Genomic DNA, 13,301 nt, shown 5'->3' on the forward strand with positions numbered 1-13,301 from the left:
CCCATCCGTATGTGAAAATTCATAACCTTTTTTACTCGTGTGTTTTAGTCGCTCAGTGGTGTCTGACTCTGCAACCCTGTGGGCTGTAGCCTGCCAGGTTCCTATATCCATGGAATTCTCCAGGCAAGAATACTGGAGTGGGTAGCCATTCCCTTCTCCAGGGGATCTTCTTGACCCAGGGATTGAACCTGGGTCTCCCTCATTGCAGGCAGATTCTTTACCATCTGAGCCACCAGGGAAGTCCCAACATAATGATATTATAGCTCCATCAGAAAAATACCTACATAGACCCAAAAGTTTGCATGTCGTTCCAAAAGTTTTATGACTGTAAAAGTAAACCCTTAAAAATTCAAATGAAAATAGAGGCTTTTTATGATGGCTATTTTCCACTTTCATATTGTTGTCCCCCTTTATTGAACATGGTTAAAGGTACTGAGTGAAGGAAGCATTGTTAAAGGAAATACAAATTATTCTTGGGAAAATCTGCGTCAAAAAGAAGGAAGGGTACAAAAGTTGCAACAGAAAAATTTCCCAGTGTAGTTGTTTTTGCTACCTACAGGTGAATATAGTTGATAACTCCTTAATCTGTGCTGTGTTTAAGGCCACCTGAAAACTCTTGAATTATCATTTCCTGTGGGAAGGCATTATATTCGTTAAAATTTTTTAAAAATTCTAGATATTTCACAACATTTGCTTAAAATATGTGCAGAAATCTGATTAACTAGTTGGCTTTGAGACCTGATTGTCTCAAGTCATTTAAGAGCCCAAATCATCGCTCTTGTTCGTTTGGGGGAATTTTTCTTTTTCTGCTCTTAAGCCTTAAACTTGATCTTGGTCCTGTTTCGGGGAGGATTTGGTGGGTGCCCGTTTCCTTGTTTACCCATTATATTTGGCCAATTTTTTGTATATCATATACAGTACTGGGTAAGTTGTTAATTGTTTTAACGCCTTTGTGGGCATGTCCTGAGTTTGGTACTGTGCCCCCCGAGGGCCCTTAGCAGTGAGGCGCGGAACTAGGTTTGAGGACCTGGAGGGAAGATGGCCCTCCCCGGAGGGGGTGTGGCCAGCTGCGGGCGTCACGGGGCCGCCCCGCCCCTCCGGTCGGGACGCGGGCGCTGCTGGCGCCATCTTTCCCGGCTGCGGGAGGGGTCACAGGTCAGTGTCGGATCCTCGGCGCGAGTGAGGACGACGAAGTAGGTGATCAGACCGGCCGAGGCCTTCCACTTCCGACCGGTAAGAGCAGCAGGAGAAGGCTGGCACCTGAAACGGAAGGGTGGAGGGCCTGAAGGCGGGCCGGAGATGCAGCTGGGGGAGGGGGCCCGTAGAGAGGAATGGGGAGGGGGCGGAACCTCCGGGTACCGCTGGCGTGAGAGGACCCTTGCGGCCTAAGGGGAGGTGTTCCTTTGGTCCTCAAACCTCAACTTTCTCACAGGGCTCCTTCCTGCTGTATCCCAGTTTGAAAAATTCAAGATTTCTTCGTCTCTAGTCTTTCTGGAAAATGTAATAATTCGGAAAACCTGTGATAAGTCATAAGACTGAGCTGTCCGGGAGGGGAGGTGATGGTGAAGGATTTCTTTTACGGCCGCCAGAAAGGGAGCAGAATCATAGACCAGCGTATGGGAAAGCAGGGCACTGACGAGGACTTGTCACGAGTGCCTCCATCCTGGATTAAATATTTTCTTCTTTTATTCTAGGTGCCTTCTCCTCGGGGCAGCCCGGGATTCTCCAAGAGGACAATGGATTCTGGGACTCGCCCAGTTGGTAGCTGTAGCAGCCCTGCCGGGCTGTCTCGGGAATATAAACTAGTGATGCTGGGTGCTGGTGGTGTAGGGAAAAGTGGTAGGTGACGTTTTTCTTCCATCTTACAAGAAGTAAGAATGAAAAATGCTTAGAACAAATGCCTTCCACCCCAATCAGCTGGCTAGCATGTAGTGTTGATACTTAACAGTTCTTTCCATGGGTCATCTTTGTGTGAATTTTACCTTTCATTTCTTGTTTTAAAGCCATGACCATGCAGTTCATTAGCCACCGATTTCCAGAAGATCATGATCCTACCATTGGTAAGTCAGAGTATCATTTATGTTTTACAAATAAACCCCATAAAAGTTTCTTTGTGTCAGTTTTTGAAACAGTTTTAAACCATTTATATTTTGATCCTTTTTTGGTGCCTAAACAGACTTATTTAATAAGCGTATCATAGTGATTGCTAAGCAAATGAATATTTTCTTTTTTCCTAGCTTGTCTTTATGTACATCAGCCATCTTAGTCTGTCTTTTATTGAACATTAATGGGACACTTTGTTATATTTTTATGGTTGGTATACCATATTGCCAGGTTAAAGGAAAAGTTTAAGGGCCACTTAACAGAAGCCTTTTGCTAGCATTTTTCTAAGGGTCTGATTTGAGACTGACTCTAACTATGAGTCAGCTGGTTTGAACTTCCACAAAAGGAAACAGAAAAACAAGTAGAGCCAGCCTGCTGAACTCTTTACAACCCAGACATCCAGAGCCTGGACTGACTTGTTCCACGAGAAGCCCTTCGTTTACTTCCTTATACCTCAAGTTCATTACATAGCAAGGTCTCTCTTCATGTCTTTCACAGTTCTTAATGGCCAGTTATTAGTAAAACAGAGTAATAATTTAAAAAAAAATTTTTTTTAATTGCTATTCTCTGTAAACACTAAACATGTTACTGTTATTCCTGAACCATAAGGAGACAAGTTTGATTTTTAGGAGTTATATCCTAGGATTATAGAAAACTTGTGATGGGAATGGGGAGGCACAGAAGGCCGGCTATATTAGTTATGTTTTGAGGAGGTGACACTGTTTTGGTCCTGGGTCTCGGGAGAATTTCCATTGGGTCAAGCCAATGAGTGTTCTATGCTAACCCATCTTTGGATATGGTCATTTTATATAGTAGATGCTTTTGTGGCTTGGGGGAAATAGAAACAGTTCTTATTTTTTCATGTACTATATTAAATTTAGAACATTGTTCATGAATTCACACTGTGGTGGGAATTCTAGGAACAAAATAAATTTAGGGCTTAGGATAATTTACTTAGAAATATCTTTTCCTGGGACATTCCTGACAGTGCAGTCCAGTGGTTAAGACTGTGTTTCCATTCGAGGGGGCACAAGTTCCAACTCTGGTCAGGGAACTAAGATCCTGCAAGCAGCATGGTGGACCACCCCCCCTCTCCCCGCCCCGCCCCGGCAAAAAAAAAAGTCCTCCCCCCCCACCCCCAGCTGCTCTTCTGACAATATTATCTGATTCAATAACATACTTTTATCTATTGAGTTACGTGTCAAGCACTGTGTTAGGCCATGGGGTTACAGTAGTGAGCAAAAAGATAGGGGTGTCTGCTCTCATTGTGCTTCCCTGGTGGCTCAGAGGGTAAAGCCTCTGCTTGCAAGGCGGGAGACCTGCATTCAATCCCTGAGTCGGGAAGATCCCCTGGAGAAGGAAATGGCAACCCACTCCAGTACTCTTGCCTGGAAAATCCCATGGAGGGAGAAGCCTCTCATTTACTTTCTAATTTAGTGCAAGTTTGTTGCAAACTTTGACTGCTAAATCTAAAAAGAAAATATATATATTGTAACATGCACATATAAGTATACATTTGCACATATGTATATGTAATTAAAATACCATGAAACTCTGTTTACCTCACTACGTATGTTACACTTTTTTGTAACATACATAGTATGTTTTTGTATTTCCTCTTTTCATTTTAGATTTCTCCTTGTTTATTTTAACACTGGTCCTAACCCATTAAATTCATCCACAGCTCACAAATACTGATGGATACATGACCTGTAGTTTGAAAATCATTGGTTTAGTAGGCCCTTCATCTTTGAGGAAGAGTCAGAAGCAGGGATTCAAGAAAAACTGTTTGAAGGAAGTACATCAGGGTGTAAGGAGCAAATGTTTGAATGGTGGAAATAGTGAGGCTTTTCTTTTTTACTTTTCTGTATTTTCCAAGATTACCATAATAATATACAAAAAGAAATGGTTCTCATAAAGGAGAAATTTTGACTATATGGATTCTCTAGGAGACTGATTTTTCTTTTTCCTGTATTAAAAATGAGGAGGAACTATAAATAAAACTTTTGAGTCAAGTCAAGCAGCCCTTGGTTTTGATTCTGGCTAAATCATTAATGAACTTTGTAACATTTAGTTGTTTTTTTTTTTAATCTGTAAAATGAAGTTAATACCATCTCACTGAATTATTTTCACTATTGAATGAGTTAATATATATATACATCACTTAATATAATGCTTAGTGTTTAACTTATTTAATAAATGGTAAAGTTACTTTTATGGCCTGACATTTTTCAAAAAGAAAATCTCTGAGCTCTTTTTTAGGTTAGAATTGTAGGTGAAGTCTTAGAAGTTTAAGCTATGAATAAACTTACGTCATGGCTTATGTGGAAGAAAAAAATTAGTTGACCCAATTTACGTATCTGAATGGATTTAGGGGCTTCCTTTGAACATCTGGGCACTTAAAGAAACTTGTGTGTAATCTTCTCCATAAGATGAATTTCAAAATAAGGTTGCAAAAAAAAAAAAAAGGTTGCATATTCCTGCATTTATGAGTTGATAGTACTGCCTCTCTTCCTTCCTGTAGAAGATGCTTATAAAATCCGGATCCGTATTGATGATGAGCCTGCCAACCTGGACATTTTGGATACAGCTGGACAGGTATTAAGTCTCAAAATGCTATGAGTAAAGGCCTTTTCGTGCTAGTAAAGGGGAGGGAAAGACTTATGCAGAGAAGATCACTGGTTCATTTCTTTTAATTTTTCATGCACTCTGACTCAGGACAGCAGGTAACAAACATCTCTCTTTGATCTGAACTAAATAGCTAAAGTGTGTATAGTTTTGGGTTGTTACCAGTACACTAATGACCCTTGTTTCCCTCCAGGCAGAGTTTACAGCCATGCGGGATCAGTATATGAGGGCAGGAGAAGGGTTTATCATCTGTTACTCCATTACCGATCGTCGAAGTTTCCATGAAGTTCGGGAGTTTAAACAGCTTATTTATCGAGTTCGACGTACTGATGATACTCCTGTGGTTCTTGTGGGAAACAAGTCTGACCTAAAGCAGCTAAGACAGGTGAGGATAGACTAGAAAATGCTATATGTAATCTTGTGAGATTAGTCATTTGTGTTTTCTCGGTTTATAAATTTCTGTGCCATAAAATGAAAATTTAAAATTAGCTTCTCCCTAGCCTGGAAAACGTCCCTATATCTTGCTAATATTTTGGGTAAAATCTGGATTGAATCAGTTTACAGGACAAAATCCACAGGTGACAAATAGGATACACTTTAAGTGAGGCATCATGGACTTCCCTGATGGCTCAGCCAGTAAAGAACCCACCTGCAATGCAGGAGACATAGGAGACGTGAGTTGGATCCCTGGGTTGGGGCGATCTCCTGGAGGAGGACATGGCTACCCACTCGAGTGTTCTTGCCTGGAAAATTGCATGGACAGAGGAGCCTAGCAGGCTATAGTCCAAAGGGTCGAAAAGAGTCAGACACAAGTGAGCACAAGCACAGATGGCGGTATCATGGGATTTTCATTTCCTAAAACCTCAGAAATAAGTTTGTTTATGTTGCAAAAAGAGAAACTTAGGCTTCAAGGTATACTTCCTGATGGTGAGGATTATGAGCCCAGGAGAGGGAGAATAAGAGAAATTGTAGAGGATTTTAGAATGAGTGATACCCTTCAAATTAGCAGCAGTGTTTAAAATTTTGCTTTTTGGTATAGAGATGAAGGTGTAGTGAAAGGGACATATTTATCACCACTAGTGAAGGCAATGAATGGTACAGAATTTTTAGAAGTAATTGGGTAGTAGTTAAGTTCATGATGTTTCTTGGTTGCTTCCTCTTCAGAATAATCTATTTGGGGATTTATATATAAAATATTTGTTGCTAGGCTATTTATGGCAGCAAAAAATTAGAAAATGGCTAACTGTCCAAAAGTAGGAGAAATTTTGTTACATTCATTATTTGATATGTCGATTTCAGGTTCTTATGGTTTTCAGTATTGTAGCTTAATTATAACATCTCTCTGCCTTGTGATTTACTTTCTTGAAATGTATGAGGAAGTTAAGATTGTATATTTAACATCTATAAATATTCCCTGTTCCAAAAAGTTACCTTTAAATAGACTAGAAATAGAATCACATAATTTGAAGATGGAAAGAGTCTTAGAAGTGAAATAATCCCGCCTCTCAACAATACAAATATCACTCTGCTCTGCTTGGACATCTCCAGAGTTGGAGAGGTCTCTTCTTGTTACCCTCATTTTGGGGTGGCAGTTGTAATTATTTTCTACTGTTGTTCAGTTGCTGAGTTTTGTCTGACACTGCGACCCCATGAACTACAGCACACCAGGCTTCCCTGTCCTTCAGTATCTCCCAGTTTGCTCAAAGTCATCAAACCACCGAGTTTCAGTGATGTCATCCAGCCATCTCATCCTCTGTCTTCAATCCTGCCCTCAATCTTTCCCAGCATCAGGGTCTTTTCCAGTGAATATACAGGGTTGATTTCCTTTAGGTTTGATTGGTTTGATTTCCTTGCTATCTAAGGGACTCTGAAGAGTCTTCTCCAGCACCACAGTTGGAAAGCATCAGTTCTTCAGCGCCCAGCCTTCTTTATGGTCCAACTCTCACATCCATACATGACCGCTAGAAAAACCATAGCTTTGACTATATAGACTTTTATTGGCAAAGAGATGTCTGTGCGTTTTAATATGCTGTCTAGCCTTGTCATAACTTTCCTTCCGAGGAGCAAGCATCTTTCAATTTCATGACTAAAGTCACTGCTGTGAATTTGGAACCCGAGAAATAGAATCTGTCACTGTTTCCACTTTTCCCCCATCTATTTGCCATGAAGTGATGGAACCAAATGCCATGATCTTAGTTTTTTGAATGTTGAGTTTTAAGCCAGCGTTTTCTCTCCCCTTTTTGACTTTCATCAAGAGGCTCTTTAGTTCCTCTTCACTTTCTGCCCTTAGAGTGGTATCATTTGCATATCTGAGGTGGTTGATATTTTTTCCCGGCAGTCTTAATTCCAACTTGTGCTTCATCCAGTTTGGCATTTCGCTGATGTACTCCACATATAAGTTAAATAAATAGAGTGACAGTATACAGCCTTGTCATACTTCTTTCCCAATTTTGAACCAGTCCATTGTTCCAGGTAAGGTCCTAACTGTTGCTTCTTGATCTGCATACTGGTTTCTCAGGAGATAGGTAAGGTAGTCTGGTATTCCTGTCTCTTTAAGAACTTTCCAAAAAAAAAGAATTTTCCACAGTTTGTTGTGATCCACAGAGTCAAAAAGTCTTTAGCGTGGTCAATGAAGCAGAAGTAGATGTTTTTCTGGGACTCACTTGCTTTTTGTATGATTCAACAGATGTTGGCAATTTGATCTCTGGTTCCTCTACCTTTTCTAAATCCAGCTTGAACATCTGGAAGTTCTTGGTTCACGTACTGCTGAAGCCTAGCTTGAAGGATTTTAAGCATGACCTTGCTAGCATGTGAAATGTGCACAATTGTACGGTAGTTTGAACATTCTTTGTCACTTCCTTTCTTTGGGATTGGAATGAAAACTGACCTTTTCCAGTCCAGTGGCCACTGCTGAGTTTTCCAGATTTGTTGACATAGTGCAGCACTTTAACAATATTGTCTTTTAGGATTTTAAATAGCTCAGCTAAAATTCCACTATGCTATTACCACTATAAGTGTTCTCTTGTTTACATTTTTATTTTTTATTTATTTTTTAATTTTTATTTTATTTTTTTTTGTTGTTTACATTTTTAAAGGTCACCAAGGAAGAAGGATTGGCTTTGGCCCGAGAATTCAGCTGCCCCTTTTTTGAGACATCTGCTGCATACCGCTACTACATCGATGATGTATTCCATGCCCTTGTCCGGGAGATTCGTAGGAAAGAAAAGGAGGCAGTACTGGCCATGGAGAAAAAATCTAAGCCCAAAAACAGTGTATGGAAGAGGCTAAAATCACCATTCCGGAAGAAGAAAGATTCAGTAACTTGAAGGAAAGATGTGAAGTGTTTATCTGTGAACTGCAGTGCTTAGTCAGAGCAGTCCAGTAACCTGCATTAGTGAGCATGGTGCTTGTTCTTTCTCCTGTTATGACCGTTATTTTAAAAGTAACTGATGAAGGGGACATGCCCACTAGGAGATTTCAATGATGTGGTATTTAAAGTATTGTGTCTTAGCTAATTCTGATTTTATTAACCCAGTGGAGCACTGTCTACTGTTTAATTTGCCACATTAGAATTTGATCTGCCAATGTTTTGGATTCTGTTGCTGACATAATTAATGTAACTTTTTTATGCCTAGGGGAATATGTGTACCATATGTGTTTGGCTAAGCTCACAAGAGGAATTTTTTGGCGTACACTGTTCTGCACTTTCTTGCAGTCGCAACTGCATTTTCGTAGGGAGGACTTCAGGAAAGGACTTCTGTCTTTTCTATTCATGCTGTGCTTCCTGGAGACAGAACAAAAATCATATCGGGAAATCAGTTCTACAGAGATCAGTGCTAAAGTTCAGCCGATAGCTATGGAACTGACTCCTGTTGCAGATAGTGATGAGAATGGGGAAATCAGGCTGTATGTTTTTGCAGGAACTTGGCTAGAAAAAGGTAGGATCAGAACTATGCTCCCCAGAGGAGCCTGTCTTTTCTAAGAAGTACACATTTGACCCAAATTCACTGGGATGAATGAGAACAAACAAATAAGTAAAATGTAATGAAGCTTTCTTTCTCCTACAGGTTTATTTTACTCTTCCTTTCAGGGTTTTACCTTTCTTTACCTTCAAAGGTAAACACTTTGGAAACCATTACTAGATTACTAAACTCTTGTTTAATCTAAATACTTGGTTGGGATAGCCATTGCCTTGTACAGGTTTATTTTTTTCCCCAGAGATGCACTTACCAATACACTTATATTAATTGCTTCCTAGTGCTTGCCCCTCACTTCTCCATGCTCTCTAGAAGAGCTAAGCCTGGCAGAATGTTTTATAGGCCCTTCGTCAGAGTGACTGCATTTTCCATACAGAAGAGACTAATCAGGAGTTAGTAAAATTGTGTATGTGCCTCCTTGACATAGACAATCACTCAGTGTTCTAAGAAAGCCTGTGGCATTTCTGTTTAATGAGCCAGCCTTGAAGCTTTAAAATTCCCATGTGTTGAGTTTCTCATTGAAGATTTCTTTACAAGGACCTTGCTAAGTTCACCTCAGGGTTTTGTCTGAGCCTTGACAAAGCTTAGCCTAAGAGAATACCACTTTGATCACTGCATAGTGGAAAAACTATCCTGTCTTCTTGGGAAGAATCAGCTTTAAATATTGGTGGTGAGCTCGTTCTTTTAGAACCAGGATTATTTTGATACCTGAACTTGTTATGTGTGGAGATTAAGTACAAAAGTGCTAAGAGTAATGTAGCATATGTTGAACATTAAATGTCACTGAAGCGATGTTTGTGACCACTTTAAGAACATGACTTTGTGTAGCACCTTTTAAAAAGCACACAGCTCAGCATACTGTTTTCCATTTTTATTACCAACAGAAGGGTGGGATTTTTCCTTCCATCAGTGGGATATGTTCTAGGCTTAAAGAAAAGTGATGATTATAACTTTTTTAGCTGAGTAGTGGTCCCTTTTGAAACTCCTGGAGGTGTTTTTGCTACCAAATAAATCATGTTTTATGGTACTCAAGCCATCCAAAAGTGAAAGATACAGAATTTGAATCTATGCAGGACAAATATCTTAAGGAATCATAGCACTTTGGAGAACCATGACAGAAGACAAGTACAGTGCAATTCTATAAATAGTGTTTCACATTTAAACTAGCTTAGAGCCTAGTAGGTTTAATGCCTTAGCTTCTCATTACTAATGACCTAGGGAATTGTTATTAGCATCAAGCAAGAAGTTCAGGATAGTCAAGGCAGCAGAGAATATTGCCAGAAAAAAAATCTTTAAGACAGGAGGGAATTTCTATTGTGTATAAGAAAAATAACAAATGAGCTTTTTTAAGACTATCAGTGTCATATATTTGATCATTGAATTAATTAGCCCATCAATTAGTATTGAGAATTCTGTTCATGGTGCTAAGTAGTTAGAGGGATGTAATGTGTAGGTCATAGTTCTATTCTTAGTGATTGTATAGTGTAAATAATTTATAAGCTCTAAATAGTCAGCTTTATCTAATTTGAGGGCATTAAAATCAATTACTGCCTGGAACTTTGAAGAGAGAAAAATTCAGGGATAGATAAGTTGAAAAGCACTGGAACTGTTTATGTCCATACCAGATTGGTAAATTACAAAATTTGGAAGCTGATGTCTAGAATTAACTGTTTAGAATTCAAAAGGGGACACAGTGTTTTACCTTTGTGATCTATTAGCAAGAATTGGTCTACTGTAATGTTTGGGGAGCAAAGGGAAGAAAAATTTTTCACTTATGCACTTGTTTTTGAAGACAGTTTGTATGATACAATACAAAACTTTTAAACAACTTATTGGGCCTTTCCTTTATTTACCTGTGTGTGGGTAGAAATGTTTGGAATCATTATACAGAGGTCATTTTAAGAGAAAAATACTGTGAGATTTTATATTCTGGGAAATACCGATTGAAAAAAGTTTTGAGTGCCTGCCATGTGCAGAACAGCTGTGTCAAGCTCAGGAGCGTGCCGTGGAACGCCCCTTCATCCAAAGAGGTGACCTCGGTGCTCAAAAGGCTGAGGGGCGAGGAGGGAGGTGGAGGTGCTGCGTCCAGCGGCCAAAGAGCCTCCCGCATGTTTCAGTGAGCTGAGGTCCCAGTTCCAGGCACCTCCTGGCTGATTCCTGACCTCAAACACTGTCCCCATCCTGGAGCCAGTAGACCAATGACACTGGTCTTTGGCCACACCATTGGAGGACGTGGGGTGCAGAGTGAACTGCTGCCTCCAGGTGCCTGAGGGACCCTCTGAGACCCCAGCATCTCTGGGAAGAGGCAGAGGGATGAGGCAAAATTTTGTTTAAAAAAGAGCTTACCCCTTCATGAGAAGACAGAAAAAAACATGTTTAAAGTAGTACTGCATTTGCCACTTGATGAAGGGTTAATTCAAGTTGTTTCAAGTATATAAGCTAAATGTGAGAGAATGAGGAATAATCTTTTATGTGAAGGTCATCGCTTTTATCTCCACTGCTCTAAGTAGGCATCAGTGTTGGTAGGTAGAGAGGACTTAATTTAGACATTGAAAAAGTGAAAGTGTTAGTTGCTCAGTCCTGTCCAACTTTGTGACCTCATGGACCGTAGCTCACCAGGCTCCTCTGTCCTTGGAATTTTCCAGGGAAGAATACTGGAGTGGGTAGCCATTCCCTTCTCCAGGGGATTTTCCTGACCCAGGGATCAAACCTGGGTCTCCCGCATTGCAGGCAGATTCTTTACTGTCTGAGCCACCAGGGAAGCCCAGTTTAGACATTAAATATATTTTGTGTCCTCATTATTTAACACTTAGTGAGTAGGCCAGTAACTATCAGAGTGTCCACTAATGAAATGGTAATGGAAGAGGAGCATTCCATGTTCTAATGTAACCGCTTAGGACAGGCAGTGGAATTACAGTCAAAAAAGTATTTATGGATGCTTATATGCCTCAGATATGCAGATGACACCACCCTTACGGCAGAAAGTGAAGAGGAACTGAAAAGCCTCTTGATGAAAGTGAAAGAGGAGAGTGAACAAGTTGGCTTAAAGCTCAACATTCAGAAAACTAAGATCATGGCATCTTGTCCCATCACTGCATGGGAAATGGATGGGGAAACAGTGGAAACAGCGTCAGACTTTATTTTTTTGGGCTCCAAAATCACTGCAGATGGTGAGTGCAGCCATGAAATTAAAAGACGCTTATTCCTTGGAAATAACCTATGACCAACCTAGATAGCATATTAAAAAGCAGAGACATTACTTTGCCAGCAAAGGTCCGTCTAGTCAAGGCTATGGTTTTTCCAGTAGTCATGTATGGATGTGAGAGTTGGACTGGGAAGAAAGCTGAGCACCGAAGAATTGATGTTTTTGAACTGTGGTGGTGGGGAAGACTTTTTATTAAAGAGTCCCTTGGACTGCAAGGAGATCCAACCAGTCCATCCTAAAGGAAATCAGTCCTGGGTGTCCATTAGAGGGACTGATGTTGAAGCTGAAACTCCAGTACTTTGGCCACCTGATGTGAAGAGTTGACTCATTGGAAAAGACCCTGATGCTGGGAGGGATTGGGGGCAGGAGGAGAAGGGGCCGACAGAGGATAAGATGGCTGGATGGCATCACTGACTCGATGGACATGAGTTTGGGTAAACTGCTGGAGTTGGTGATGGACAGGGAGGTCTGGTGTGCTGCGATTCATGGAGTCACAAAGAGTCGGACACGACTGAGCGACTGAACTGAACTGATATGAACTAAGCACTGTTTGCTTAAAGGTGTGAGGGATTCTGGTGCAGAGGACTAAAAAGCTCCCAGTTCTACAAAACAACTAGACATCAATCCTTAATAGATTACATGCTTCAAAAAAAAAAAAAAAAAATTACATGCTTCAAAGTGGGAGTGTTAACAAGGATTCAAAGAAGGAAGGATTTACAATGGCCTGGCAGATCAGTGGAGCTGACTCTTTTAAGAGGGGTCTTCCCTGGTGGTCGAGTGGTTAAGAATCTGCCCCCTGATGCAGGGTAACCGGGTTTGATCCCTGCTCAGGGAACTAAGATCCCACATGCCATGGGGCAACTAAGACTGTGCCACAACTTAAGAAGCCCACAGGCCACAACAAAGATGCAAGACTGGGATTTCCCTGGTGGTTAGGAATTTGCCTGCCAATATGGGGGCCATGGGTTCCATCCTTACTCTGGGAAGGTTCAACACGCTGCGGGCAACTAAACCCGCGTGCCGCAACTATTGACCTGGGGGGCCCTAGAGCCCGTGCTCCACAATAAGAAGCCACTGCAATGAGTAGCCCCTGCTCACTGCAACTAGAGAAAACCTGTGAGCCGCAAAGAAGACCTAGCATGGCCAAATTTTAACAGAGTAAATGGGAAGGACTTCCCTGGTGCTCCAGTGGCTAAAATACACAAGACTGCTGTTGAGGGAACTAGATCTCACATGCTGCAACTAAAGATCCTGCATCCCACACAAACACTGAAGATCCTCCATGCCTCAGCTAAGACCCAGTGCTGCCAAATTAAAAAAGTGAATGGAAGAGGAGACAAATTGAGGAGAGATTGCATTTGACCAGAATAGAATAATAAGGAGATAAC

The 13,301-nt window shown here is 40.9% G+C and overlaps 1 protein-coding gene across 2 annotated transcripts; it reads left to right on the forward strand.

Annotated features, from left to right (window-relative positions):
- Window positions 1-174: 174 nt before the first annotated feature.
- RIT1 (Ras like without CAAX 1) lies at window positions 175-10,536 on the forward strand. Of its 2 annotated transcripts, none has more exons than XM_043876434.1 (6): window positions 175-1,233; window positions 1,695-1,839; window positions 2,004-2,060; window positions 4,628-4,701; window positions 4,925-5,116; window positions 7,827-10,536. In XM_043876434.1, the coding sequence occupies exons 2-6, from the start codon at window positions 1,737-1,739 to the stop codon at window positions 8,055-8,057; spliced, it is 657 nt and encodes a 218-aa protein (XP_043732369.1). In that variant the 5' UTR covers window positions 175-1,233; window positions 1,695-1,736; the 3' UTR covers window positions 8,058-10,536. The 2 variants fall into 2 exon arrangements, with proteins under 2 accessions (XP_043732369.1, XP_043732370.1); XM_043876435.1 differs by lacking the exon at window positions 175-1,233 and adding an exon at window positions 1,349-1,500.
- Window positions 10,537-13,301: the final 2,765 nt, after the last annotated feature.

The sequence above is a fragment of the Cervus elaphus genome, chromosome 20, assembly GCF_910594005.1.
Source record: "Cervus elaphus chromosome 20, mCerEla1.1, whole genome shotgun sequence".
NCBI classification, from domain to species: Eukaryota; Metazoa; Chordata; class Mammalia; order Artiodactyla; family Cervidae; genus Cervus; species Cervus elaphus.